The following is a 26,555-nucleotide window of genomic DNA, read 5'->3' on the forward strand; positions in this document are numbered from 1 at the left end:
GACACACGCTCCTGGCTTACTTCATGTTGAGCTCATGGGAAGTGAAAACAATGAGAGGGGAAAAGCTCTGGGTTAGTCCCCCAATTCCCTAGAGGCTGAGTAAAGGGAAGGTCTTCTTGGACCCATTCTGAGGTCTGAGTCATTTTCATGATTTGAGTGTTAACTTCCTGGGTTAAGAAGGTCCAGCAGTAGATAAACTTCCCTCACCAGCAACACACTACATTCATAACGTGCGACTCTTTCAGATTCAATTTTTTTTTGAAAAGGAAAAAAATAGAAATGAAGATAAATATTAAAAACAGCATTAGCTTTAAGTTTTCGGCTCTTTCTTTTTATAATGGAATCATCCTCTGCTGAAGAGAAGAGGATAGAAATCTGTGGCATAGGCTTTGCTTTGACCTAGCTGACCCCACTGGGGATGGATGGGATGGGCAGATGAGTCTGTGGAGAACCTCGGGCTTACTCGGGACTGTGCAACAGTGATGATAAATGCGTGGAGAGGCAGTTAGCCTGTGGGAAAATTTATTTCCTCCTTAAATGAACATGCAAAACTGAAAGTCATTATTCCTAGGGAAGACTTTCTTTATCTTGATTGCTTCTAAATAATTGATAGAATGTGGCCAGCCGCTGAGGATCTATCAGATGAGAATGGAAGAGAGTCCTTTTCCAATCTAAACAGGCAAAGACCTCAAGGCACTCTACTGGGTTCAGCTCTCTGGTGGAAGTAGAAAGGAAGAAACCATTCTAGAACTCACAAATGAGAATTTCGAGCATGCTTTCAGAAAACTGGAAGGAAAAGACTGGCTAATCTCTTCAGGAAATTCTGTTTTCCTGAACAAGAGAGTCTCTGATTACTGAGGAAGAGGAATTGTAAGTACATAACACAGGCTGACAAAAAAAAAAAGAGGGACCTTTATTTCATAGAAACTTAAGCCAAAGAATTCCCCCTAGGTGAACTTTCTGGGAAGGGTAGAAAAAGGCTTGAAATTTGGAAATGAAATATATTAAGTCTGGAAATAACGAGAGGCTTTCCTCATTTTGAAACCCTCCCTATGTACATTTTGTAGTCAAAAATTGAGATAATTTTGAGTCTTAAATCTCCCCTGCACCCTTTCTGCCTCCCCATGAACCAGCTTGGCCTTTCAGTCTGGAAAGATGTGGTGCTATTGGCATCCTACTGGTGAGCAGTAGCAAGAAACCTGGAAGTACCATCGTGTACTCTGAATTTCATATGTCTTTATACCCACTATGTATTCAAGCCAGGCTTCAGACTTGAGACTCTACCACTTATTCATAAAAAAAAACAAGTGGGAAAAAAAACTTTTTTTTAGGATCTGTAGGTTTCTCGAAAGGTTCGAGTCACCTGATGGTGCATTTGAAGTATCCAAGCCAGTCAGTTTTTTCCCTTCCTTGTCTTTGAGGCTGGGCTGGTGAGACACAGGTGAGGCAGCAGGCTTCCCTAGGACTGTGCTCAGTCCTAATTCAGGCTGGGCCAAGCCCAGGCTCAGTGACTGCGTTCATGTGCAACTTCTGTCTGGAGACCTCAGCATCCTACTATGAAGCCAGAACAAGAAAGCCCTGTAAACCTCTTCATTTTATTATTGTTCTTTTTTAATCTCATGGAAAGCAAGCTTAGGCTTCCCCTGAGCATATGTGAGAACTCTTTGATGACAGAGCCTGACATGGAGCTGAAAGACTGCCAATATGCACAAAGATACTTGCTCCTTCCTTTCAAATAACTACAAAGACAGTATTAGCCCATCTGTGTTTTTGCCAGTTAAATTCACTAGAGAATAAAGCAAGTGAGGTCAGCATTATCTACCTGCCCTTGGAGAGAAAGGAAGTCACACTTGGCATGACCTTTCTGTCGCCTGGAGGTTTGGGTATCTCCAGCTTTACAGCAGCCAAGATAAGTTGAACAAGCACCCCCACCCCCACCTTGTGCAGACCCTTGGCATGGCTTTTCGGGGTTTTTCCCCCTTCCTTAAACAAGGCTACTCCAATAATAACTAGCAGGGTCCAAGGAAGTAAAGAGAATGACCTAGAACAAGGTCTCTCCACCGTGGCACTCACCTGTTAACTTTTTGACTGGATAATCCTCTGTTGTGGGCACTGTGCGCTGTGCACTTTGTCCTGTGCACTGTAGGAAGTTGAGTAGCACCCCTGATCTCCACCCATTAAATGCCAGTAGCCACCTTTCCCCAGTGGGACAACCAAAAATGTCTGTAGACATGGTAAAATCTCCCTCAGCTGAGAACCACTGCCCGAGAAGAACATTGCCATCTCTATGTAGAAAACTTAGAATTCATTTGGAAAAAAGTGCTCGTTGATTAAGTTAAATATTTATGCAGGTGGCAGCCTTTGGATAATCTGATTGTGGCTATGTAGTAGCAACAACTGCCTCTGAGTCTGCCTCTCTTTAGGCCAGGCCCTGACTGGATCCTTTATTTTTGCTGGTATGAATCTGTATCTGATTTAAAACCTCCTAGTCACTTTCCCTGGCATCTGCAGTTTATTTTGTGTTGAGTTGTTGATGCAGGTGTTGTTGATGGTGCATTTCTAAAGAGAAGAGGAACTTCCTTTGTGGAAATATGACTTCAGGGAGCCTCCTTGTTCTGTGCCTTTAAGGGGAGACTACAGTTTGTCTGTTGTTCTCCTCAGCTTGGCTGCTGGTATTTATAACCATGTGTGACTATCCCCATTACCCCTCCCCCAAGAATTCCAATGCTCTGTAATAATCTTCTCCATCCCCACTGTAGGAACTGGGTGGGGAGAAGGTGTGGGAACCTTTAAGGCCTTTCAGTTTGCTTCATGTTGAACTTCTTCCAGCCCCATTTTAAAGTATCATTAGTATTCCAAATATCAGCATCACCAGCAAAATCCCAAGATTGCAGACTTTACATCATCTTAAAGGATCCTCCTTCATGCTTCACTGAAGGTAGGAAAGTCTATGGGAAGGTTGTCAAGAAAGCGTTGATGGATTTCACAAAAATCCGTCTGGAAATTTTGATAGCAAGGTAGGATTTTAAAGCAACGAAAGGAATATATCCTCAACCAAAAGGCAGGGCTGAACAGTTTGATTTACATTTACTGAAATTCTTCACATCTAGTGTCAGCACAGAGCATTTGCAACTAGGGTACATCATATGCTTTTGTACAAGAAGGAAGAAAACTGTGTTTCCAGAAAAACTAGAATTTACCCCATGCAAAACTTATATTTGTTGTTGACTATTCAATGAATAAGCACAGCTGAGATTAGCACAGACTTGGAGAACAGGACGGTTTCTCCCTATGTCTAGAAATGCATGGTAAGTGGTCTCAGCCTTAGCCTAGTCCTGGAGCTTCACTTTCAAGCTAACTAGCTGGAGCAGGAGCTGTAAGCAGTGAGCCTCTAGGAAGTGTGATGAGTTGCTCTGAAGGGCATTTCATTGTTAGAGTAGGTTGGTTCACCAGGAATAAAATGATTCCTACAGGGAGTCGTGTCAGGTCACTACACCCAAGGGCTGTCTCCTGCCAAACAGATTCTTCCCAAGTCTCAGCTGTCCCTGTTGGAAAAACCTAGCTATGGGGAGAATGTGCTCCCTCCCCACCTTCCTTAATACCGTGCCACTGCCACTACCAAGTGTTTTTCAAATACCAGTCTCTGGTATTGGCTGCGGAAGATTAATGGGGTACACTTATTCCCTAGGCCTCACAAGCTATTTTCCTACTGTGATTTGAAATGTGGATCTTTCAGAACTTTGGCCACCCAGGGGCAAGACTATGTGCTACATGGTGATGGTCCATGGATCTCTTTGTAGGGTTAGGAGAAAGGGGATTTGTATTCCTTCCTGTCTGTCCTCACTGAGTACTTGTGCCAGTATTTGTGATGGTGCTGAGGTCTCAGAGAGTCTCTAGTTACCTGGAGACAGACACAAAGAATTGTAGTGGTGGTGATGTAGTGGTAAATGCAGTAAGACAGACCTGTGTCTGAATGGTCTCTAACCCTAACCCCACCCCACCCCCACCGCCTGTAAATCAGACATTTGAAATTCCAGTTGCAGATAAGAAAACAGACTTAAAAATGTTAAATAACTTATTCAAGCCCATAGCACCCAAAGCTTATACTTAACCAGTGGTTTTCAACTGGGGGGACGTTTTTGCCCCTTGGGGTACATTTGACAATATCCAGGGACATTTTTTAATTATGACTGGGGAGGCTGCTACTAGCATCTAGTGGGTGCCGTTGAAACATCCTATAATACACAGGATAGTCCCTTACAGCAAAGAATTATTCTGCCCACTTCTGGAAAGATAAGGGCTTTGATATTTTGCCCTTTTCTGATTCCATGACAAGTAAGAGTTAACTGATGAAATATTATTAATAGTTTTACTGTCTAGGGAAGCTTTGTGGTTTTTCTTCCTTTTTTTTTTTAATTAGTTAAATAATGTTGGTTCTGAGAGTGACTTACACAGTTTTGTTGGATAAAGTCAGGAACTTAGTGAACTAATTTGAGTCAGTGGCTAAAGAATTCTCTCCATGCTTGACCAGTCCCCACCCCACCCTGCCACAGGCTCCTGCTGTGGAAGTCAGTCAGCTGTGTATCTCGAGCTGCTTCCTGTAGGGTGTGTTGTGGAATGGCATCAGCCCCTGCACCAGCTGGGAGTACGGATCTCAGTGTGATTTTATCAGACTCTGTCTCTTTTGAGTCTTGCTGTTGGGAACAAAGGATCTTCTGTTCAGAATGCAGTGAGCTAGTGTGATTGGACAGCCAGCATGCACGCACATGGTTCCCACGGAATAAACACACATAAATTATGCTGTAGCTTTCTAAAACTTGGGCCTCCAAGATGGTTTTCCCTTAGCTCCTGTCTGTATTCACCCTTCTTTCTGTGAGTGCTTATCCTTCCCCCATCAACGCAGGAGACAAGTGATCAGATGAATTCAATAGTGGCATCCTTCAGAACTGGTGTACATCTAAGCCTTCTGTTTTTTCCTTCTCCAGTCTCTTGGAAACTACATTTTAGACCCCTATTATCTTTCCAGTCTTATATCCTATATAGACTATCCACTCCATCTAGTTATCCCAAAAAGTCCTTATATATTTTACCTGTTTGATTTCTACCCATACCTGAAGGCTTAACTCAAGTCCCATATCTCCACAAAGCTGCCTTGATCTCTCCAGCTCACTACTTCCGATCTCCTACATTGCTTAATGTGTCTTTATCATATACTGCCTAATTTTGGCATTTTTTTTATTACACGTATTTGTCCCATCTCTCATCTTAATAAATCAATTTTTATGTCCCTCAAAGTAGTTAGCATATTGTTATACGTGTAGTTGGAGGTGAGTAAATATTCGACTGATTGGATGAATGCTCTCTATTACTCATAAGCCATGTGAGGACTCAAAATGCTGTCTACTGTGCAAGACTTGAGGTATAGCCTTGTGTGTCCTGAGAAATTGCGACCCCAGCCTGAATTCATTACCTCTCCATCTTGCTTCCGGGCTCCCTTCCTGCTAGTTAGCATATGTTAAAGGAACACAGATTCATTTCAGTACTAACCTGAACAAAGCAAAACTAAGAAAGAAATTTCCTACTGCAGATATACTTGAAGAAAGCCAGATTCTGAAATACTGCTTTGTAGTATTTGAGTTATCGTCATTTATTCAACTAATTGGCAGTTAAGAAGAGTCTTTATACTTCAGTCAGTTTGGCGTGTTGAAAAAAAAAATGAATATGAGTTTGAATCAAATATGCAGCTTTGAACACTGGCTCTGTCATTTGCTACCTGGTTACCTTGAGAGAAATCACTTACCCTCTGTATTTACTCTGTAATTACTTACCCTTCAACTATAAAATGGGAACAATGGTAAATCATAACTTTTCAGTTTTTATAAGAATTGAAGTGATATAGAGGAAAGCATTGGGCATATATTAAGTGCTCAGTAAATGATAACATCCTTTTATTTTAAAAAAGTTTATCCAGACCTACAAATGAGAATGTTATAAAATAAGTTTATATTGAAAAATAAGGAAAGTTATGCCCTTTGTGCCTAGGGGTAATCATTCTGCAGAAGACTTGATCTAAGGCCCAGCTGAATATTAGATCCATTCTTTTCTTCTTAGAAAACAGGAAATACGATAAAGTAAAATCACTGAATAGTTTCATGATAACAATGAGACAGCCTCCCTGAGCACTTTTTGTGGGGAGCAGATATGTGGGTTTAGGTCATGACTCTGTAACATAGCTTTAAATATACTGTATGTACACAGGCATACATATTCATGTTTACTTATTCATTAATTTGTTCATTTTTTCATTCATATCAGAACCCCACAGCTAGCAAGTTTTTCTGAGGCATTTTGGCCTTGGCTAATGTGCTCTACAAATCAATGTTATTTTCATATCATTAACCAGAATTCACCAGAAGCCAGTACCAGCTCAGTGACTCCCCCCGTCACAGTTACCCATCAGGTCAGTTTTAATGTTCTCAGGGTCCTTGGCCTGAGGCTTTTTAACATAGACCATGTTCTCTTCCTCTGTTGCCATACAATGTCAACTGCCAGGTCAGCATCTTTGGGAGAAACACTTCTTGACATTAATCAATCAATCATTAAAACGTTGAGATGTGAAGGAAAAAATGTCAGCCTGATATCAGAGGAAAGCAGCTTATAAACAGATACAATTCATTTCTCTGCTAAGCACATATACCATATCAAGATGTTTTACAGAATACCTTTAATTCTTCAAATTTTCATCAAGTACGTGTTTCTAATATTTGGTTATATGTATATATGAGTCAGTGGAAGAAGATTATATGAATTTAAAGAAATTGAACTTCTCTTAGATTATCTCCAACTTGAATTTATTGCATCCATTCAAGGAACCATTTAATATCTCATCTTGCATTTCACTCCCAAAGGAAGAGCTCTGATTTGGGTCTAATTTTTTAAATTTAAACCTGAATTATTTATTTCTGATCAATGATAAGAATTGCTTTAGTATCAAAGTGAAAGAGAGAGTTTCAGAAATCTCTTTCCTCTGTACTATTTATTCTACCCCCTGTAGTGAGATTCCTTAGAGATTCAACCCAGGGACCTGTTGCATAGAAAGAGCCAAGCAAATCTGTGAAGTTACTAATTTGTGGAAGTTGTGAAGTCATGCAGCCCTGTTCCTGGAAGGACTGCTCTCAGCCCCAAGTGAAAGCTCACATGGTCACTTTTTGTGGAACGCCTCCCCTGAACCCTCAGACCACATCGGACCCCTTAACCCATGCTCGCCTAGCACTGTTTGCTTTGTTTCAGAGGACTTTTCACAACTGAATTAAAATGCACATCTGCCTCCCCTAGTAGAATATGGGCTCATGACCCCTTCTTGCTCATCACTGCCCTAAAGTGCCTGGCATAGTAGACCTCAATAAATATTTGTTGAATGAATGAAAAAAGAATCAAGAATATACCTTGTGAAATTACTTGCCTTAAAAGGACAGAAAGAGGAGCCCAAAGAGGCAAAGAAAGACTGGCTGAAAAGTTGGCATCGGGATAGCACAGTGTCATGGAAGCCAAAAGAACAGAGCCTCAAGAAGAAGGGTGGGGAGTGGAGGACCTCTGCTTACTTTCTTACCACTGCTATCTGTAACCCCTATAATCTAATCCCGTCCCTGTCACTGCCCTGAAACTGTTCTCTGGAAACTATTGACTGACTTCCTTGTTGGCAAGTGTAGTGGCCTTGTCCAACTCATTGAACTCCTCGTCTGTTGTGCAGTATTTCTTAATACCCTCCTGTCCACTTACCTTCCTGACAGTGTACTCTCGCCATTCTCTTCTCTGGCTGTTCTGCTTTCTTTTTTGGCTTGTCTTCCTACGTCCCAAGCACGTGCTTCTTGAAATTCTTTCACTTGCTTTGTCTTCTCCACATGCAACCCCTAGGATGTCCGACCCCTTCATTGTTCCGTTGGAGATTTCCAAATCTGTAGCTCTACCCCGAACTTCAGCTTTGTGTATAAGGGGTCTTTCTAGACACCTTTGAGTACTTCACACTCACTATGCTCTAAATTGAATGTGTTACCTTCTTCAAATATTTTCTTCCTCCCTCCTTGTGTTTTATAGTATTAATGTGTAGTAATCCAAGAGTATTACTACAGCATTATTTTAAATTTATTTTCCCCCTAAACTCTTTATCTGATCAGTTGTGAAATCCAAATATTCTGCCTCTGCAATTTCTTTCACAGTCCCCACATCCCATTTTCCCAAGTTCAGGCTTTTGTTACCACTTGCTTAAACTGTAATTCTCCTGATTGCTTCAACTTCAGTCTTCCCATCTACAATTTATTCTATATGTATTGACAGCAGTTGTATATCTGCAGAACTAGGCTCAAACCTTAAGAGTCCAGGAATTTAATAGCTGTTTCACCTTGGAGAAGTAAGTTTACCAGCCCACGTTTCATTTATAAATTAAGGATTTGGATTTTTAAAAATAAGTTAATGTATATTAAATGACAGTTGAATGATCACCCAGTCCCAAATTCTTAGCTAACTTTCCATACACCACTCAATAATTCTCATGAGCCCTGATAAGTTTATTATTATTTTTTTTAACTTTATTTATTTTTACACAGAGGGGAAGGGAGGGAGAAAGAGAGGGAGAGAAATATCAATGTGTAGTTGCCTCTCATGTGTCCCTCATGGGGGACCTGGCCCGCAACCCAGGCACGTGCCCTGACTGGGAATCGAACCCATGACCTTTACATTTAAAGGCTGGTGCTCAGTGCACTGAGCCACACCAGCCAGGGCCTGTAGTATGCCATTTAAAACAAGCTTTACATCTTGCTGTATTGCTTAATGAGCCACTCAGTAGCCACTTTATGTAATAAAACACCAGAGGACTGATGCCCAACAGGTATAGACTTATACTGTGGAGTTTCCACTTGCCACTAAATAAATGCTTGTAAAGTCTAGAGATCCTAAAATGAAAGGCATTTTATAGATTTAAAATGGGCAAGATTCAGCCAGTCTCCTGTGTCTTCCTCTAGTCAGCACTAATCCTCTTGGGCGAGCAGGGGGGAGGTATTATAGAATCTGAGGTAGTGTGCATCAGGGGTCTCCAGATGGTCCCAAGGGTCTGGTCTTTTAAGTCTGAAGCAGCCAAAGGCACAATGCCAAGTCCAAAACTTGGAAAGGGAGCTGCGTTAGGGTATGAAGAGACTACCTGACTGTCTTTAATTAGGAAGACAGCAGGAAGGGCCCAGAGTTTTCTGTCTTCTAAGTTCAGTAAAGGATACTAGGACACCAAATTCCGTTCATAGGAATTTTTAAATGAGTAGAGAATTCTTTGAACTCTGTAATCAACTAACTGGAAACTAATTTGAAATTTGGCTTCAGCACATGTATTTGTGGTTGCAGGAGTGGACGAAGCATCCAAAGTGGTTCTCTGGAGCTCCCTGTACTTCTCCCTTAAAAAGTTTACACACAGTGTGTGAGATGAACAGATGCTTTTTGTTGTTGTTGTTGTTGTTGTTGTTGGAGCTATCAGGGTGACAAGAGGCTGAAAGCTGTATCAGGTATTTATTTCAGTCACTGTGATGGCTCTTGGCAGAGTTACACATACCAAAACTAAGGAAGGCACGAACAGATAAAAAATAAGACACAGAGGAAAGAAGCATTGTGCTTCCTCCCTTGATTTTTTTTCTAATCAGATACTGATGATAAAGAAGGAGCAAAGCAATCTTTGGCTTCTTTTGGAGGGTGGATAGGGCATTGGGCGACTTTCTGTAACCCTTTTAAGGTGGTGTTTGCACTTTGGGGAGGTTTTTCTGTAATACTGCCCTAACACTGCAGTCAGAGAAAGTGTGACTTCAGTTGAAAAGTAATTTTAATCCAAACTTCATAGTTGTCAAAATGCCCCACTTATTTATTTATATTATAATCCGGAGCATTGGTGAGAGTGGTGAGAATAGGGTAGATAGGTGTGGAGAGGGAAAAGACCAGAGGAGACTGAATTGATTGGCACCTGACATGGTGAGGAAATAGGAAAGGAATTTCTGCCTGGGAAGTTTGCAATTCCACATCAAGATCATTCTTTATAATAGAATGTCCACCCACCCCTTAGTCCAGAGCCAGAATTCCACAGATTCTTCGACCAGAGGGGCCCTGGCACACTAACAGTGTTATGATATCTGAATACTTAAGTGAATGTATTTGGCCAGAGAGGTTTGCTAGTGAAATTGATCTTGCCTTCCCTGGGTTTTTCCAGTTGTACTGAATAATTAAAAGAAATTAAAACCTGGATTTCCTGAAATGTTAAGTGTCAGATCTGTAAGTTGATCAAGCCCTAGGAACACAGCGTGTCAGAGTTGGAAGGGGCCTTAAACTTTATTCTAAATGAACTTCCAGAAGATTTGTAAATCCGTTTCCCCAAATCTCTGCCAAGTGATGGCTTGAATTTTTTTGATTGCTTGAATTTCTGCTCAAACACTTCCAGAGTCAGGAATGTCATCACTTTAAGGGACACCCTATTCTTTAAATAGCTGTGAGAAAGCTCTTTGTTGTTTGAAATCTGCCCTTGGTTCTCCGTGTGTCAGCTTACGGAGACATCCAGAACAAGCTTCCTTCCTCCCACATCCCAGTCCTTCGGATACTTCTTGTTGATCACACTGCCTGGAACAAGCAGGTCAAGCAGTTTTGGTTCTTTCTGCTGTTTGTTCCACAGGCAACAAGGTTTCTAATGTCTTGCAGTATAGGACCAGGAGGACTCAGGATTCTGGGGCAGCTTCTTTAAAAGTTTTATAACTAAAGAATATTAAAGTTAGAAAGGCAGTCAAAACACAATCTAGTCTGCACCCCCCTCTTTCATATGGGGAGTTTACATATGGGGAGAAAGTCTTTCAGAATTGACTGAGCTGAATTGATTAGCAGCTTCTTTCGAAGTGAGAAATAAAGTGTAAAACAGTTTGCTGTTGAAAGGTCTTTTAGTTGTTTAATTCTGAGCACAGGCTTCAGCCTACACACCTCATTGTTGCCAAGGACCTCTCTGGTTCCCTAAAAGTAAGCCTAAGGCTCAGCTCAGGATTTCATTGGCAGATCTCCATACACTAACTTTTGGCTTCACTTAGTGTTTGCATAAAGGAAAGAAAGAACCTTCCCATAAGTTTGACTCTGTTGGCCACATGATCCAACAAAGATTTAGAAATTTCAATATTTTTTCCCCTTCAGAAAATGGCCATCACAAAGGGAGCTGCATTTCCCCGTCAAAAATGTAACTGCCTCTGATAGACGTTTTCTGGGTCTCCCTTTGTACTTTCTTTGTTTAACAGTCACCAGGTGACTTAGCTTTTCTGAAAGCCAAAAAGCTGTGGACGGGATTGTGGGCCACCTTCCTATATAGCATTTTCCATCTTGAAGCTTGAAATACAGACCCATGCATTTCAGCTGGCCCCAAGGAGGCTGTTTCCTTGGGTGTGTGCAGCAATAAAGGAGCCCAGGTGTTTGGGCGTGGGGCACTGCCGCCGGCTTCTCCACTGCCCCCTTGCCTCAATCCCCATTCCTCAGTCATTGTCACCACTAGGTCTGTGGGCAGTGAGATCCTGGTGGGAAAACGGACCAAGACCTGATATAAATGAGAAGGGGAAGAGAGAAGGTGCCTTGAGTTTATCCAATAACTTGGTCTCTGAGCGTGACCGAATTCCTTCGGACACCTGGAAAGTGCCGGGTTTAAAGCTGGAGTGTTCTTGAGCCCGGCAGGGGCGTGCTAAAGGTGACATTGGCGAGACTCTGACAGCCTTTGGTGGCAGTGCTGAAGCCGATAGCGAGGCAGGCGGCCCGCAGCAGCCGGCGCGACCCTGCAAGCAGATGGAGCCCCGAGTGGCCCTTGCCAAAGCCTCCAGGCTGGGGGAGGCGGGGGCGCCCCTTCTGGATTAGCTCGCCCTGGGGCTGGGCTCGGGGCCCGGCTCGGTGGGACGCGGCGGGGGCGGCAGGGGGCCGGGCTGGGAGAAGAGGGCGGGGCTTTTCTTTGTCAGGGGATTTGCGCGGTACGGCGGGGACTCGTGCGGCGCAGCTCCCCTCCTCTCGCCCTCTCGGGGGCGGGGCTCTCCTTCCGGGCGGGGGGCGCGGGGGGCGTGGGCTTGCTGAGCCGAGCGGCTGGCGCCCGGGCTCCCTCGCTCCGAACCGCGCAGAAGCCCCTCCTTCGGCGCCTCGGCTTCCAATCTTCGCCGCCGCCGGCCCCTCCCTCTAGACTCGGGTCGCGCTTTTTCCCTGCCCCCGCCCGGGCTCCGCCTCCACCCTCCTTCCCTGGGCGCTCCGCGTTTCGCTCCCTGACTTCCAGGGGGGCTGCCCGGGCGGGGCGGCGCGGCGCGGCGGCGAGGGAAGGGGGAGGAGAGCCGTCCGCCAGCCCGGCACTTCCAGCAGCGGCGGGCGAGCGGCGCGGGGGAGGAGGGCTCGCCCCCGCCCGGCCCGAGCGAAGCCTTTTGTTCCCAGCCAGAAGTTTGCATGCCGGGACCGTGACAGCTGCGGGCAGGGAGGACGGCGGGGCCGCGGGCGGCGGCGGTGGAGAATAGAGGCGGCTGCTTGACATGCAGCCCACCGCGCGGCGGCTCGGGCCGGGGACCGGCGGCAGCGGGGAAGGCGGCACCCACAGCACTCGGGACTTAGCTACCCGAGGGACAAACTAACTTCCTGAGTGCGGGACCTGAGGCCGGTGCGGCCCGGAGCCACCTGCCAGCCTGCGGTGAGGCAACCCTGGCCCTCGGGGCGCGCGGCATGGCGCGGGGGAGTGGGCAGCGCTGAGCGAGCCCTTCCGACAGACCCTTGGCGGCGGCTGTAGCCTGCCGGCCTCTCAAAGGCCCAGCGCCGGGCTCCACTCGCCTTGTTTTGTGGCCACAGAGGAGGGCTGTTCTGGGAGCCACAACAATGCCATGATGTTTTGGAGACAGGAAGCCCCAAACTGGCCCCGAATGAAGGACTTCCTGTGTTTAAAGTTGCTGGAATATCCGCCGACCAGCCCAGTTCAAATGCAAACACCCGAACTAGGGAGGACGAATGGCTAATTCAGACCAGCTGGACTCTCCAAGGGTGGAACTGAGGATAAAACGAGAGGATTCCTTAGGAGCTTGGGCTTTACATGAGGACTAGAGAGGCTGTGCCATTGTTAAAGGACACAATTGGTATAAATCCTCTACTTCCAACTCTGCTTGGATGAGAAGTAAGTGGAACTAGGTATTGAGTAAGACTTGTCAATATCAGGGGTTTTTTATTGACTAAATTAGAAAGAGCAGTGCTCTTTTTTAAAGAAGAAGCCATACAGGGAATTATTTTGTTTGTTGATTAAATTATACCACTTATCTGCAACTATGAGGCTGCTAGCCTGTGAGGAAAAAGCTGTTCCTCTTAGAGCTTCTGTTAGAATGGTTTCAAAGTGGGACTTCCAGGCCTTTCTGGAGGGCAAATCCAGTTGGTGGTTTGGGGTTATGAACGTGTAAAGGGATTTTTAACTTACACAGAATGCATTTTTGGAGAACTCATGGAAAACTTTTAAAAGGTTGATGGTTCATTTTGATTGAAAAAGTATGGGTAAGCCACTCAGCAGGCCAGACTGTTTAAGGCAGAACCCCACTTGCCTGGGGAAAGGAGAGGAAGAGGACGGCTATATAGAGGATTGTTATGTTCCGCAGCGGTCTATATATGATACAATGAGGATAAATGAACAAATCGACCAGGGGTCAAAGCTCAATCAGACTTCTAAAAGCACCATGGAAAAGATGGAAGGAAGTACTATATCCAGTAATGGGACTTTAGGAGCAGCGTCTAATGTTTTTGAGTCTAGAGCACCAGAAGGCAAAAAGCTAGATGAGAGGATAATATTTGATGCACTGAAGCTAAGCAGTGATGTGCAGAAGTCGGCACCTGTGCCACCCAGAAGACGACCAAATGCAGAACGCAAAGACAATGTTAACAGGAGATCATGGAAATCCTTCATGCCACCCAATTTCCCAGAATTTGCAGAAAGGATGGAAGCTTCTCTCAGTGAGGTTTCAGAAGCTGGTGCTTCAAATCCTTCCTTGCAAGAGAAGAAGGAATCTAGTTCTGCATTAACAGAAAGTTCTGGTCATTTGGACCACAGGGAGCCTCAGGCAGAGTCCGTAACTCTGGAACATGTGTCCAAATCTGTAGGTATTCCAGAAGTGCAAGATGTGAAAAACTTAAGTGGAAACTGCCAAGACTTCAGATTTCAGCAGCACAGTGAGAGCTCTCCCCATGAATTCCAGCCTCTAGAATCAGAAGCTGCAGCAGCAAGTGGTAACACGGATGTAATGCAGGAACACAGATTTTCAAGTGCCACCTGGCCAAGAGCCATGAAAAGTTTGGCTAAGGGAGGCTTCAGTGAGAAACACCACCCCCTCGGGGACACAGCCTGCACTGTGGAAATGCCACCTCTCTCGCCTTGCCTGAGTGAAGAGCTGTTGGATCCAGGATTGCATGTTCTCATAACCCCCAGCCTGAGAGAGAAAACAGAGTCGGAACTAAAGTTTGAGGAAGATGAGCGATGGATTATGATGGAGGCTGAGGAGGAGTGGGAGGAAGAAAAACTATCAGAGAGAGAGAAGACTGTCCTAATGGCAGATGAGAAAAAGAATAGCCTAGCAGCTGTTTCTGAAGAAAGAGACCAAGCAAACGCTGTAGCAGTGGTACAGGACGGATCCGATTGCTCGGCTGCTGTCTTGGAGACTTTTGACCACCTTGCTGCTCTGGGTCGAATTTGTTGCTCTGATGACCTACAGCCAGCTGAAAACCATTTGGCTTCTGTTTTCGAGGATGCACCTCTTAATTACAGCTGTAGTCTCACAGGTGAGAGTGCTGTAGGGGAGCTGAAACACAGAACTGCCCGGGAGCTAGAGGGTCTTGTATCCAATTTAGAATGTACTCTTGGTCCTGTCAGTTCAGAGGAGCTCTCTGACACAGATTCAGTGCAGATGTTTCTAGAACTTGAAAAAGAATGTTTGTACGAAGGAGTATCTCCTCTGGTTGAGCTGGAGAACCAAGCTGCTTCTGAAGAGCTGGCCCTATCCCAAGATACAGAAAATTCACTTGTAATTAGTAATTTTCCAGGGGCTGCCTTAGAAAAGGAACATGTAGGCATTTTAAATGAACAAGTGAAAGACAGTGGTGCTGGATTGGATTGTAAATATTTTAATGCCCTGGATTCTTCTCAGGTGCCTAATGCTATGGAACTTACTGCCCATTCTGATACCATGAGGGACCCTTCCACTATTGGTGAGAAGGAGTACGAAAAAGTGCCTTTTAACCCCAAGACTGCAGGGGAACTTAAGTTTAGACGCCCCCCTGATCTGGAGTCACTGGGAAAGCTAGACCCAGGAGGACTGCCCAACTCTGATTGCAAGGCTTCTCCTGAAGAAAACTTATCAGCGTTTGAAGCCGAACTGGCCAAAGAAAATGGCAGTTTGTCCCAGGTAGACTGCAGTCAGATTGAGGGGAATGTTGAGTGTGTTGAGAGGGTTACCCTCAGTTCTGCTTTTAACTATGAACTAACAGATATTACCTCAGGATCTGAAGCAGAGGTGTTATCGTATGGCTCACATTTACTAACAGATGAAATTTATTTGGAAGGGGAGAAAGGAACTATTAATCAAGAAAATAGTCTGACTTCCTTGGGAAATGTGGATCCTTGTGAATCGTCAATGGAGAAAGTTTATGGTGAGGCACAAGAGCTGGGTTATGAAGCCCAGCATTTGGAGGACCAAGGCCCAGCATATTTTTATAGAGACTTCCCAGAGTCAGAGATTCTGAGTCTGCATCTGCTGGATGGAGGACAGAGACATAGCAGTGATGGAGAAGGAACTGTGAGTGACATAAAGCCCAAGCTGAATGTGGCATCACTGAGTGGAGGGGAGACAGATATGAGAAACTCGGAGTCATTGCCAAGTGTCTTTCCAGGGGAACAAGTTACCAAGGTTAGTAATGCTGAACCAGTTTTGGAGAAATGGATACCCATCCCAGAGAAACCTGCCCCAACTGCTGCAGTGCCCACTATAGAAGATGCCCTAGATGCTGCAGTGCCCACCCCAGAGGGAACTGCTACAGTTGCTGTCACAGTGCCCTTTCCAGAGGAGGATGTGCCAGTTGCTTCAGTGGCCACTATAGAAGCACATGTCCCAGCTCTTCCAGTGCCTGCTTCTGAGGGGACTGCTCTGGCTGCTATAGGGCCCACCATAGGGGAGGACATCCCAGAGGGCTCTGTCACCCCAGCTATTGCAATGTCCACTCCAGAGGAGCCTGTAGCCCCAACTGCTGCAATGCCCACCTCAGAGGAACCTGCATCCCCAGTTGATAGAGTGCCCACCCCAGAGGAGCCTGCAGCCCCCACTACTGCAGTGCCCACCCCAGAGGAGCCTGCTGCCCCAGCTGCTGCAGTGCCCACCCCAGAGGAACCTGCAGCCCCCACTACTGCAGTGCCCACCCCAGAGGAGCCTGCAGCCCCCACTACTGCAGTGCCCACCCCAGAGGAGCCTGCTGCCCCAGCTGCTGCAATGCCCACCTCAGAGGAACCTGCATCCCCAGTTGATAGAGTGCCCACCCCAGAGGAGCCTGCAGCCCCCACTACTGCAGTGCCCACCCCAGAGGAGCCTGCTGCCCCAGCTGCTGCAATGCCCACCTCAGAGGAACCTGCATCCCCAGTTGATAGAGTGCCCACCCCAGAGGAGCCTGCAGCCCCCACTACTGCAGTGCCCACCCCAGAGGACCCTGCTGCCCCAGCTGCTGCAGTGCCCACCCCAGAGGAGCCTGCTGCCCCAGCTGCTGCAGTGCCCACCTCAGAGGAGCCTGCAGCCCCAGCTACTGCAGTGCCCACCCCAGGGGAGCCTGCTGCCCCAGCTGCTGCAATGCCCACCTCAGAGGAACCTGCATCCGTAGCTGATAGAGTGCCCACCCCAGAGGAGCCTGCAGCCCCAGATGCTGCAGCGCCCACCTCAGAGGAACCTGCAGCCCCAGCTGGTAAGGTATCCACCCCAGAGGAGCCCCTCACTCCAGCTGCTGTGGAGGAAGTGTTCCCTGCTGGTGTGCCCTTCCTTGGAGATACTGTCCACACTGATTCAGTGCCTGTCTCAGAAGAAGGAACTCCTGTGCTAGAGGAGTCTTCCTCCACTGTAGTGTGGATCACGGAAGACCTTGATTCTCCAGCATTTGGAGTAAAAGAGGTGACTGACGCAGTGTTGCATGGGAAAGTGCCTCTGGCTGCAACTGATGGATTAAATTCAAATGAGGTAATTGTTGCTCATTTTGTTGGGGAAGAATCTGGAGAGTAAAGTGAGGTTTGCGAGTTCTTTGACTTGGTTGTGATTAGCAAGGGCACAGATAGTCCTTTCTTTGGTTCCCTTTAGGGCCCCTGGGCATTTCTGGTCTTTCAATGAGTTTATGGGGGAAAATATGTCTTTATTTTCATCTGGCAAAACTTTATAATTCATATTCCTTTTTTTTTTATTCAGAGATAACAAAAACCTAAGGAAGACAGAGATGTACACAGTTGTTAGTTTACATTTTGAAAAAGTATAAGCAGGAATGGGTGATTCTGCTTTTGAAATTAGAGTAAGCATGTTCTTTGCTAAATCAAGGGACTGCTAATTGATCAGTGATGTCAGCAGTCACATACAGGCTGGAGTATAGGCTTTGGAGTGAGACCTGAGATACTTCTTAACACTCTGGGAAAATTAGGTAGATGTCCCGAGTCTTTAGTTTCATCATTTGTTAAAGCAGAACCTGGGAGGTTTGTGAGGATACAAATGAAATAACCCATTTAAAGCATCAAATGTATGAGATTTCAATCACTGCCAATATCCTCCATCCCCCTTTCCCTTTCAAATAAATATGTTAGTTGAAAGAATTCACCAAAGTATGTTGGGTTAAAGCAATATACAGATATGTGAATTATAGTTTTTAATATAAAAAGCTGTTTATTAAAGGCAGAATAAGGCAGTAATGTTTTTGAAGAAGAGAGGTATTTCAGTCATCTTGTCAAACTCTGTGTCCTGAAGCAAGTTACTCTCCTTTCCTATACCTCTTGTTTCTTAATCTACAAAATAAGGGAGTTAGGCTAAATGTTCTCCGGGGTCTCCCTTAATTCCAGGATTCTGAAATTCCTAGTGTTAGAGAACAGACTATGCTAGGAAGCTGTTGGGGACAATGTTCATGACCTTGAGCACTCCTAGTCAAAGGAGTTTGAGATGGGCAAATTTTACAGTTCACTTGCCCCGGTGTCATTTAGTCAGTGGTAAGCAGTGGAATGAAGGAATTAGAAATTTAACCTAATCTAATAAAGTCAGGGATTACTGAGTGAGGAGGTGGTTTTGGTTTTACACCATCTTCAGGACCCAAAACAATACCTTCCTTGTAGTAGGCATTCACTGTCGACTGGCTGTGGATGAGTAGCAGTGTCCTGAGTATCCGTAGATGCTTCAAGAAAAATGGGTCCTGCCCTGGCTGGGTAGCTCAGTTGATTAGAGCATCATCTTGATACGCCGAGGTTGCAGGTTTGATCCCTGGTCAGGGTACATACAAGGATCAACCAGTGAATGCATAAGTAAGTGGAACAACAAATTGATGTGTTTCTCCCCCCACACACACACTTCCCTTCACTCATCCCGTCTCTCCCTTCCTTCCTCTCTCTAAAATCAATATTAAAGAAAAAAAAGAAAGATGGGTTCTCTCATTCACCCTATTGCAGAGCTTTTCAGGGCAGCCAAGCTGGCTAGAGGACCATTTAAACATGAAGCTACCAGCAACGAAAAATCGTTTTGATGGTGGGTCATAAGCTGTCAGTTTTGCCACAGGTCCTCCTGAGTGGTGGTGGTGTCACCTTGGGCTTCACCAATTATTTTTTAACATATCATTCCATCAAATTAGAATGCATCACCTTTCAGATGGATGGATTTGATACAGTTTTCTGATTTTTAGTGACTTTGGGATTAATACCAAGGTCCCAGTAACCTGTCCAAAGTTACTGGCATTATGAGTTATACAGAATATTTTTAGTATAAAGCCTACAGCAACAAGTGATGATGTACACAAATTAAATTTATAAGGAGCCAATCAAATCTGCATAAAGGAAAAAATTCAGGGAAACCCTTAGTATCAGTCTTGGGATCTCTGTTTCCTCATCTACAGCACAAGCAGCTGCAGCTAGGTAATTTCTAAGGACCCTTCCAGTTACAGTAGGTAGTCATGACACACTGCCTGCTGTAAATGACAGGAGGAAACAGTAGCCCAGCTGCCAGGTAGTTCATCATCTTTGAAGTGTGCTTGCTTTATGGAATGTCTCGAAGCAAGATGCCTACAACTGTACAAAAGGAGAATTCTAATGCATAGCTGTAGCCAGGATTATTAACCAATAAGGATGTAGAGAGGCTATTTTGAAAATATTTGTTGAAACAAAACACATTATTATGGAGGTAACATGAGTATAGAAATTTTGCTAAATTGTTGAAAAATTTTTTTCCAAGATGAGAAATAGATGGATTTCGTATCTTCCAAAAGGGTTTCTAGAGGCAATTGAACCTGCCATTTTATACATAAACACTTATAACTCACCAAGTGATCATACCCAGAATGATTCAGAGTGAACTACTTCAGAGCATGTGTGTGTGTGTGTGTGTGTGTGTGTGTATATATATATACACACTAATGTACACATGTATACATGTTTTAAATAGATACAAGCTTTCTAACAACAACGAGAGTTTCGTAGAAGTAAAATGTCACAATTTGTTTGCTTTCTCTATAGTGGAATCTAGGCCCACTGAGAGCAATCTGTGGTTATTTAAATGCCTTTCTTATTTATGGCCTTCCTTATTCTTATTTCCAATCACTGAGGAAGAGGAAAATCCTTTGTATAAAATAAGGGTTCTATAAAATTAAAATTTCCCCAAAAAGTTTTCAAGCAAAAACTGAAGAGCCTCATAATCTCAGTTCAGTGTTTCAGTGCTTAGCTGATCAGCAAAACCTTCATGGATTTGTTTGCTTTTCCTAACACCATTTCTATACAATGATTCATTTATTCAGTGGATAAATACTTATTGCGCACCTGCTCTGTGCCAGGTAGTACTGGGGATCCTGCAGTGAATAGAACTGACATGGTCCCTGCCTTTGTGGAACTTATACCATAGTGGGGGAGGTGTACACTAAGCAAAAATTATGCAACTACATAGCTACAAGTTGTGGCACATGCTTTAAATAAAAAATAAAGACTATGAAAAGAAATAAGGGTATTTAATTTCAATTGTGGTGTCACAGAAAGGATTTTAAAACTAAGATCTGAAGGATAAATAGTAGCTATTACTTAGGCAAAGAGAGGGAAGAGTATCCCAGACAAAGGAAATGGAAGCTGGGAAAAACTTGTCGTGTTAGAATGAAAAGGCCAAGTGGCTAGACCACAGTGGACATAGATTCTGGAAGAGTGCCTTGAAGTGACTGTAGAGAGGTTGGCAGGGGCCACATGAGGCAGGGACTGAGAAAGACATCCTCAAAAACATCTGTACCTTAAAAACCATGAGAGGTTATTGGGCGATTTTAAGTGAGTGAGTGAAATGACTCATTTACTTTTTTTTCCGCCACCATAATCAGATTTATTACTCCAGTGGCACTAACGCAGCTGGAGGTGCTCATAGTGACGTTGTACAAGGTTTCCTGCCTCTATCTTCCGTCCAAACAGGTGTCTACCTGCTTGTTCCTTCCCTGTTTCTAGCGGGAAATTCACTACAGGCCGTTTACTCAAATAAACTTCTTAATACGTTTAAATTTGGGGGGGGGGGGTGAGTAGGGGGTGGTCGGGACATTTGCGTTTCCCTCAGAAATGGGAATAAGAAGGAAAAAAGTACTGGGTGTCCCACTCCACCTTCCCCACCATCCAAGTAAGTCCCTGCAGCCAGAGCATTTCTGTTGACTCTGGAATCTTCAAATAAATACAGAAAGAAATAGCCTCAAGTGTTCGTGATGTACGATGGCACAGAGTGGCCCCAGAACCTGCCAGGCAAGCAGCCCTGTGTCTGGACAGTCTTGTGGTGTTAGAGAATGAGGGCTTGTTGTGGTTCATCATGAGCCAGTGGGAGGCAGGCTGCAGGAAGGGCAACCTACAATTTGTCCAGGAAGTTGTCCAGGTCTGGGATGCCATCCTTCAGGTCTTTGCACATCGTGTCTCAGCCACCACCTGGCTGGGGCACAAGTGTTGTGGAAGGGGTCTCCAGGCAGGATCTGCCAGTGGTCAAACTGCACCAAGGGAAGGCCTGGCTGCCCACTGTGGACCGCAGCTCAGCAGTGAAGCCAAAGAACTCCCTAACGGGCAAATATGCCTTTACCACAAACCGGGGTACCCGCCACCTGGGACTCGTCAAGGACATGGCCCTGCTTTCTGTTCAGGACACCATAGATACCCCCAACCACTTGCTCTGCAGAAGGTAGATGGGCTCCATGAGCTCATTTACATTTTTTAAAGATTACTCTCTGCATGTTATGACCAGTGTGGCTCAGTAGGTTGAACATCATTTGCTCAAAGCGAAAGGCCGCCGGTTTGATTCCTGGTCAGGGCACCATGCCTGGGTTGCAGGTTTGGTCCTCAGTCAGAGCACATGTGAGAGGAAACCGATTGTTTCTCTCTCACATCAGTGTTTCTCTCCCTCCCTTCCCCTCTCTTTAAAAATAAATAAATAAAATCTTTCAAAAAATGAAAGATTACTCTCAGCTAGATAGAGCAAACCAGTCCACACTAACAGTAAACATTCTCAACATTATTTGGAGTTTATAAATCTCAGATTTCTTTTGTCCTGTATTTTATTAGTTTGTAGTATAGATTATTGGCAAAACTACAGAAAACACTGAATGGTTTGCAATTTTAAAAAATAAAAAATCGCACACTGGCTACAGTGTGTAGAACAGATTTAAGATCAAAGAATAGAGAGACCTGCCAGGCTACTGCAGTTATCCAGCTTGCTTGTACTAGAGAGAGGTAACTAGATTTGAAGACGGTTGGGTGGTGGATTTAAGATATATTTTGGAGGTAGAGTCAGCAAGACCTGAGGAGATACCAAGGATGTTTCTAGGTTCTGGTTTACACAACTGACTAGAGGGGGACAGTAGTAAATTGGTTACTTAGGGAAGAACAGATTTGGTCAGGAGAGGAAAATAGGAAGTGCTGTTCAATTTTAGAATGGTTCAAAATTCCTGTGATTCATTTGTATGGCAATATTAAGGAGTTGTTGGGTAGACAGTTTTAAAGTCATAAGCATTTATCATGGTGAGTTTTTAAAGCCACAGGAATGAGTAGAATTGCCTAGAAGAATATAGAGTGAGAAGAGGCCCAGGACACTAACATTCGGAGGTCTGGAAGAGCATGAAGGACGTCAGAAAGGATTGGTCAGGATGGAAACTGAGAGAATATGGTAGTACCAAAGATCAAAGTGGTTTAAGACGTTCTTTGGGAAATTTTCTGTTTTATGTCCCTGTTGTATCTTACATCCTTGCAATAATTTTTACTAGTGTTTGCTCTGGGAAATGTGTACCCGCCTGGTTAGTTAGTAACATAGCACAGTCCCATTGAAATACTGAGGAATAAGAATTTTAATGTCTGAAAGCACTGGGTTGGCAAAACAGCTTTATTTGGGAGTTTAGAGAAGGGAGCAAGTGTTTTCAAATTTACTTTCTCTAACATCCTGTTCACAAAAAAACAAACAAAACATCCTGTTCATTTGTGTTCAAAATAAGTAGATAGCATTTACTTAGAGGTGCTTTCACATTTTTAACCTTATGAAAAAAGATGAGAAAAATACCCATACCATGTCAACACAATCCATAGAGAGGAGGTGGGAGACAGAGGAAGAAATCTGATGCTTCTATAGAAAATGTTCATGAAGTAAGTTCAAATTTTTTTTTTAAAGAATTAGCTCTCTTATATGGAAGGGGTTAAGACATTTAAATATTTACTTTTCTGTGACATTTACGTTGCTATCCAATAGAGCAGGGGTGTCAGACTCATTTTCACGGGGGGGCCGCACCAGCCTCGCGGTTGCCTTCAAAGGGCTGAAATGTAATTTCAACTCCTTAACAGTTAAGGAGTAGTTACATTTATACAGTCCTAAAATTATCTCAGGCAACCGCGAGGCTGATGTGGCCCCCGGTGAAAATGAGTCCGGCACCCCTGCAATAGAGTTTCTTCCCAGGTGGTTATATTCTCTATCTGTGCTTAGTACAGTCGGCAGTGGCCACATGTGGTGGTGGTTCACGTGAACTGTAGCTAGTGTAGCCGAGGAACTGAATTTTAGTTCATTGAAATAGCCACATGGAATTGCTGGCTACCATATTAGCACAGGAAGAATGTAAATGTCACTCACAGTGTGAGACAGGGTTTGATTGTGAGTGAAGGGGGAGCTCTTGCACTTGACATCTTCCCTCTGTACCTTTGTCATTCTGCTTTCTTTGCTTTTCCATCCCCACCACCATTTTATTGCATTCAGGCAACTTAAAACATGGGAGTTTTGTTTTGTTTTGTTTTCCTCCCTCTGGTTTTTCTTCAGTGAAAACAACTTTAATACAAAATGGAATCATAGCACTTGCTTTTCTGGGAACCATGTTGTTGTGGGGAAATTGTCATTTTTAGCTGAACTGCCTGGTTGTGTTGCCTAACAAAATACGGTGCGATCAAATTACAGTATAAAATGAAGCCCACTGGTAATTACCTTTGTAACCTTCCCTTTTCAGTGTTCCCTGGGGCTTTTCCTCCCTGGTGACTCACTTATCCAACTTTCTTTCTAGAATCAGTTTCCTAATCCTGGTGTGAGCTGTGGTTTCACATAGGCCAAAATTAATCTTAACCAAACTTAAAAAAAAAATTGTACATTTGTTTTTATACTCTTCTATTTTCTCTCATCCTTCCATCTTAATTGACTCACCTGTCTCACTGAAACTGAAGGAACTTTTTATGGAAGAAAAAAGAAAGAAAAAATACCCAGATTAGTGTAATATGACTGGTTTTTATCCTCTGATGATTGAAAGGAATCTGATAGTAGGGACAAATACTTATTTCACTCTTTTCCTTAGAGTGGGAAAAGTAGTAGTCTCTCCTTATTTCCTTTAGAAATGTCTGGGTCACAGCGGAGGTTAACTGCAGTAGAAACACGCACACTGCTTGTTACACTTGTTCACATTGTTTTAAAGTTCTGTTGTTTGTGGTGAACATGGATATATAGTTTCATTTTTAAAAATATTTTATGTATATCTGCATCTTACTCAAGAGTTAGTGTCTGAAGTTGTTAAGGACATTTCCCAGTATTATTGGCCCATTTCCCTTTGTAATCCGAGAATACTGCTTCAGGATTGTTGTGTGTGGTATGTGGCCCTGGAACAGAATGGAGTTAAATAGCCACAGGGGGATTAAGCTATGAGGTTGGCATTTTTCATACTGTTAGTATGTTTTGGCTAATTGAGTTTATTAGTCCTAGTCAGAGAAGAGCATTGCATATATCAGTGGTCACTTAAAGCTATTCCCCAAGGTATTTTTAATCGTAACTAGCAGTCATTTGGTATCATCTTCAGTTTTTGAGTTGATATACATATATTACATTTACTTCTATGATATCTCAAGGTTGATGAGATATCATAGAAGTGATATCTCTGTAGATTTTTGCATTAAAAATTAAGCAAATAGATTTAAAAAAAAAAAAACTAAGTCATCGATTGGGTTAAAGACCTAAGTAGTGCCATAATTCTCTGTAATTAGTAGAGGGCTGTTGAAATATGAAACCACACTTCCTTGAGAGTTCCTTGTAAAAAGGGCTTGTTTTCACCTTTTATTCCTGCCCTTTTTGTTAAATCATAGATCTCCCAAGAATAACCTGTCACTGTGTGGTATAGAAGGTCTGATTGCCTCTAGATTAAATCTTCTCTGGCTTACAATTATCTAGATGTTTCAGAAAGAACAGGTGGATCCTCTTCAGATGAAATTACAGCAGGTGAATGGACTTGGCCAGGGATTGATTCAGAGTGCTGGAAAAAACTGTGATGTGCAGGGTCTGGAACATGACATGGAAGAGATCAATGCTCGATGGAACACACTGAATAAAAAGGTGAGTGGTGAGTGGCGTGGGGAGGCTGCAGGGGATAACAAGCATGCTGGGAATGGAAGGCAAAGAAAGGAGACATCTAAGTCTAAGGTTTTCCTGAATGTAAATGAAAATTTAGCAGTTGCAATCTGTAGTTACTGAAAGGGGTCAGCAGTAATTTAAAAAGCTCTTTGCTTATAATGAGCCTCCGTGTCTGTGATACAGGTTGCACAAAGAATTGCACAACTACAGGAGGCTTTGTTGCATTGTGGGAAGTTTCAAGATGCCTTGGAGCCATTGCTCAGCTGGTTGGCAGACACCGAGGAGCTCATAGCCAATCAGAAACCTCCATCTGCCGAGTATAAAGTGGTGAGAGCACAGATCCAGGAACAGAAGGTAAGTGAGAATGTTGGGACAGTGAACGGTAGCAGCCGCAGGGAATGGCAGACAACACGTTCACGTTCACAGTTTAAGGAGCATGTTCAGGAGTTTTAGTAGAATCCTCACATACTTTGTGTGATCCTGAAAAGACAGATAGGAATTTATTTTTATCATCTTACTTTAATGTACTGACTTACTGTGGCATGTATTAGACTGAACAGTTTTCCTTGGTCATGTATCCTATTTCAATGTTTCAGTCATAGCTTTACTTAAAAGGGTTTTGGTGTTTTAAAGGTCAGCAGTATTCTAAATAATGTATGTATCGTGTATAAGGTTCTATCTAAATACTGGTTTTGGAGCTTAATTTTCATTTCAGTACATTTTTCTCCTGGTTCAAAATAAATTTTCTGTTAGCCATGTAATGGCAATCAATTCTCCGTTTAAAAACAAGTGTATGGCCCTGACTGGTGTGGCTCAGTTGATTGGACATTGTCCTGCAAAGCAAAGGTGGCCAGTTTGATTCCTTGTCAGGGTACATGCTTGGGTCACGGGTTCAGTCCCCAGTTGGGGCACATATGACAGGCCTCAGAGAGGCCAACATTCGATGTTTCTCCCCCTTTCTTTCCGCCTTCCTTCCCCTTCTCTAAAAACAAATAAAATTTTTTAAAAAATGTATATGAAATGTTTATGTGGATGGTAGGAACTATGCTATATATATATCTTATGTTTTGCTTCAAAGTGTAAAAAAAAAACTTCTGTTAATTAGTTAAGCTTAGGATTTGGTAGTGTGGAGATTGGGGTTTTTTCAATTTTGTTTTGTTTTTTTTACCCTTATTTCAAATTTCGAAGTGACCCCATGTTATCACTTTTCGTTCTCTTTGAACATGTGAACAACAGTTGCTCCAGCGACTCCTAGATGATCGAAAGGCCACGGTAGACATGCTTCAAGCAGAAGGAGGCAGAATAGCCCAGTCCGCTGAGCTGGCTGATAGAGAGAAAATCACTGGACAGCTGGAGAGTCTGGAAAGTAGATGGACTGGACTACTCAGCAAGGCAGCAGCCAGGTAAGGCCAAAAGGGTTTTAAGAATGGGTTGGAAAAG

The 26,555-nt window shown here is 43.8% G+C and overlaps 1 protein-coding gene across 19 annotated transcripts in view; it reads left to right on the forward strand.

Moving 5' to 3' along the window:
• The window catches only part of MACF1 (microtubule actin crosslinking factor 1), a 320,700-nt gene that overhangs the window by 243,760 nt on the left and 50,385 nt on the right, over positions 1–26,555 (forward strand). For 18 of the 19 annotated variants that reach the window (XM_045190859.2, XM_053920914.1, XM_045190876.2 and 15 more), the window contains 3 exons: positions 24,936–25,097; positions 25,299–25,469; positions 26,352–26,518. In XM_045190859.2, the coding sequence (XP_045046794.2) occupies positions 24,936–25,097; positions 25,299–25,469; positions 26,352–26,518 (500 nt within the window). Of the gene's footprint in view, positions 1–12,322; positions 17,256–24,935; positions 25,098–25,298; positions 25,470–26,351; positions 26,519–26,555 lie in introns of those variants that run through there. The other variant, XM_053920923.2, reaches the window with a different exon arrangement.

Source organism: Desmodus rotundus, chromosome 3 (genome assembly GCF_022682495.2).
Source record: "Desmodus rotundus isolate HL8 chromosome 3, HLdesRot8A.1, whole genome shotgun sequence".
NCBI lineage: Eukaryota > Metazoa > Chordata > Mammalia > Chiroptera > Phyllostomidae > Desmodus > Desmodus rotundus.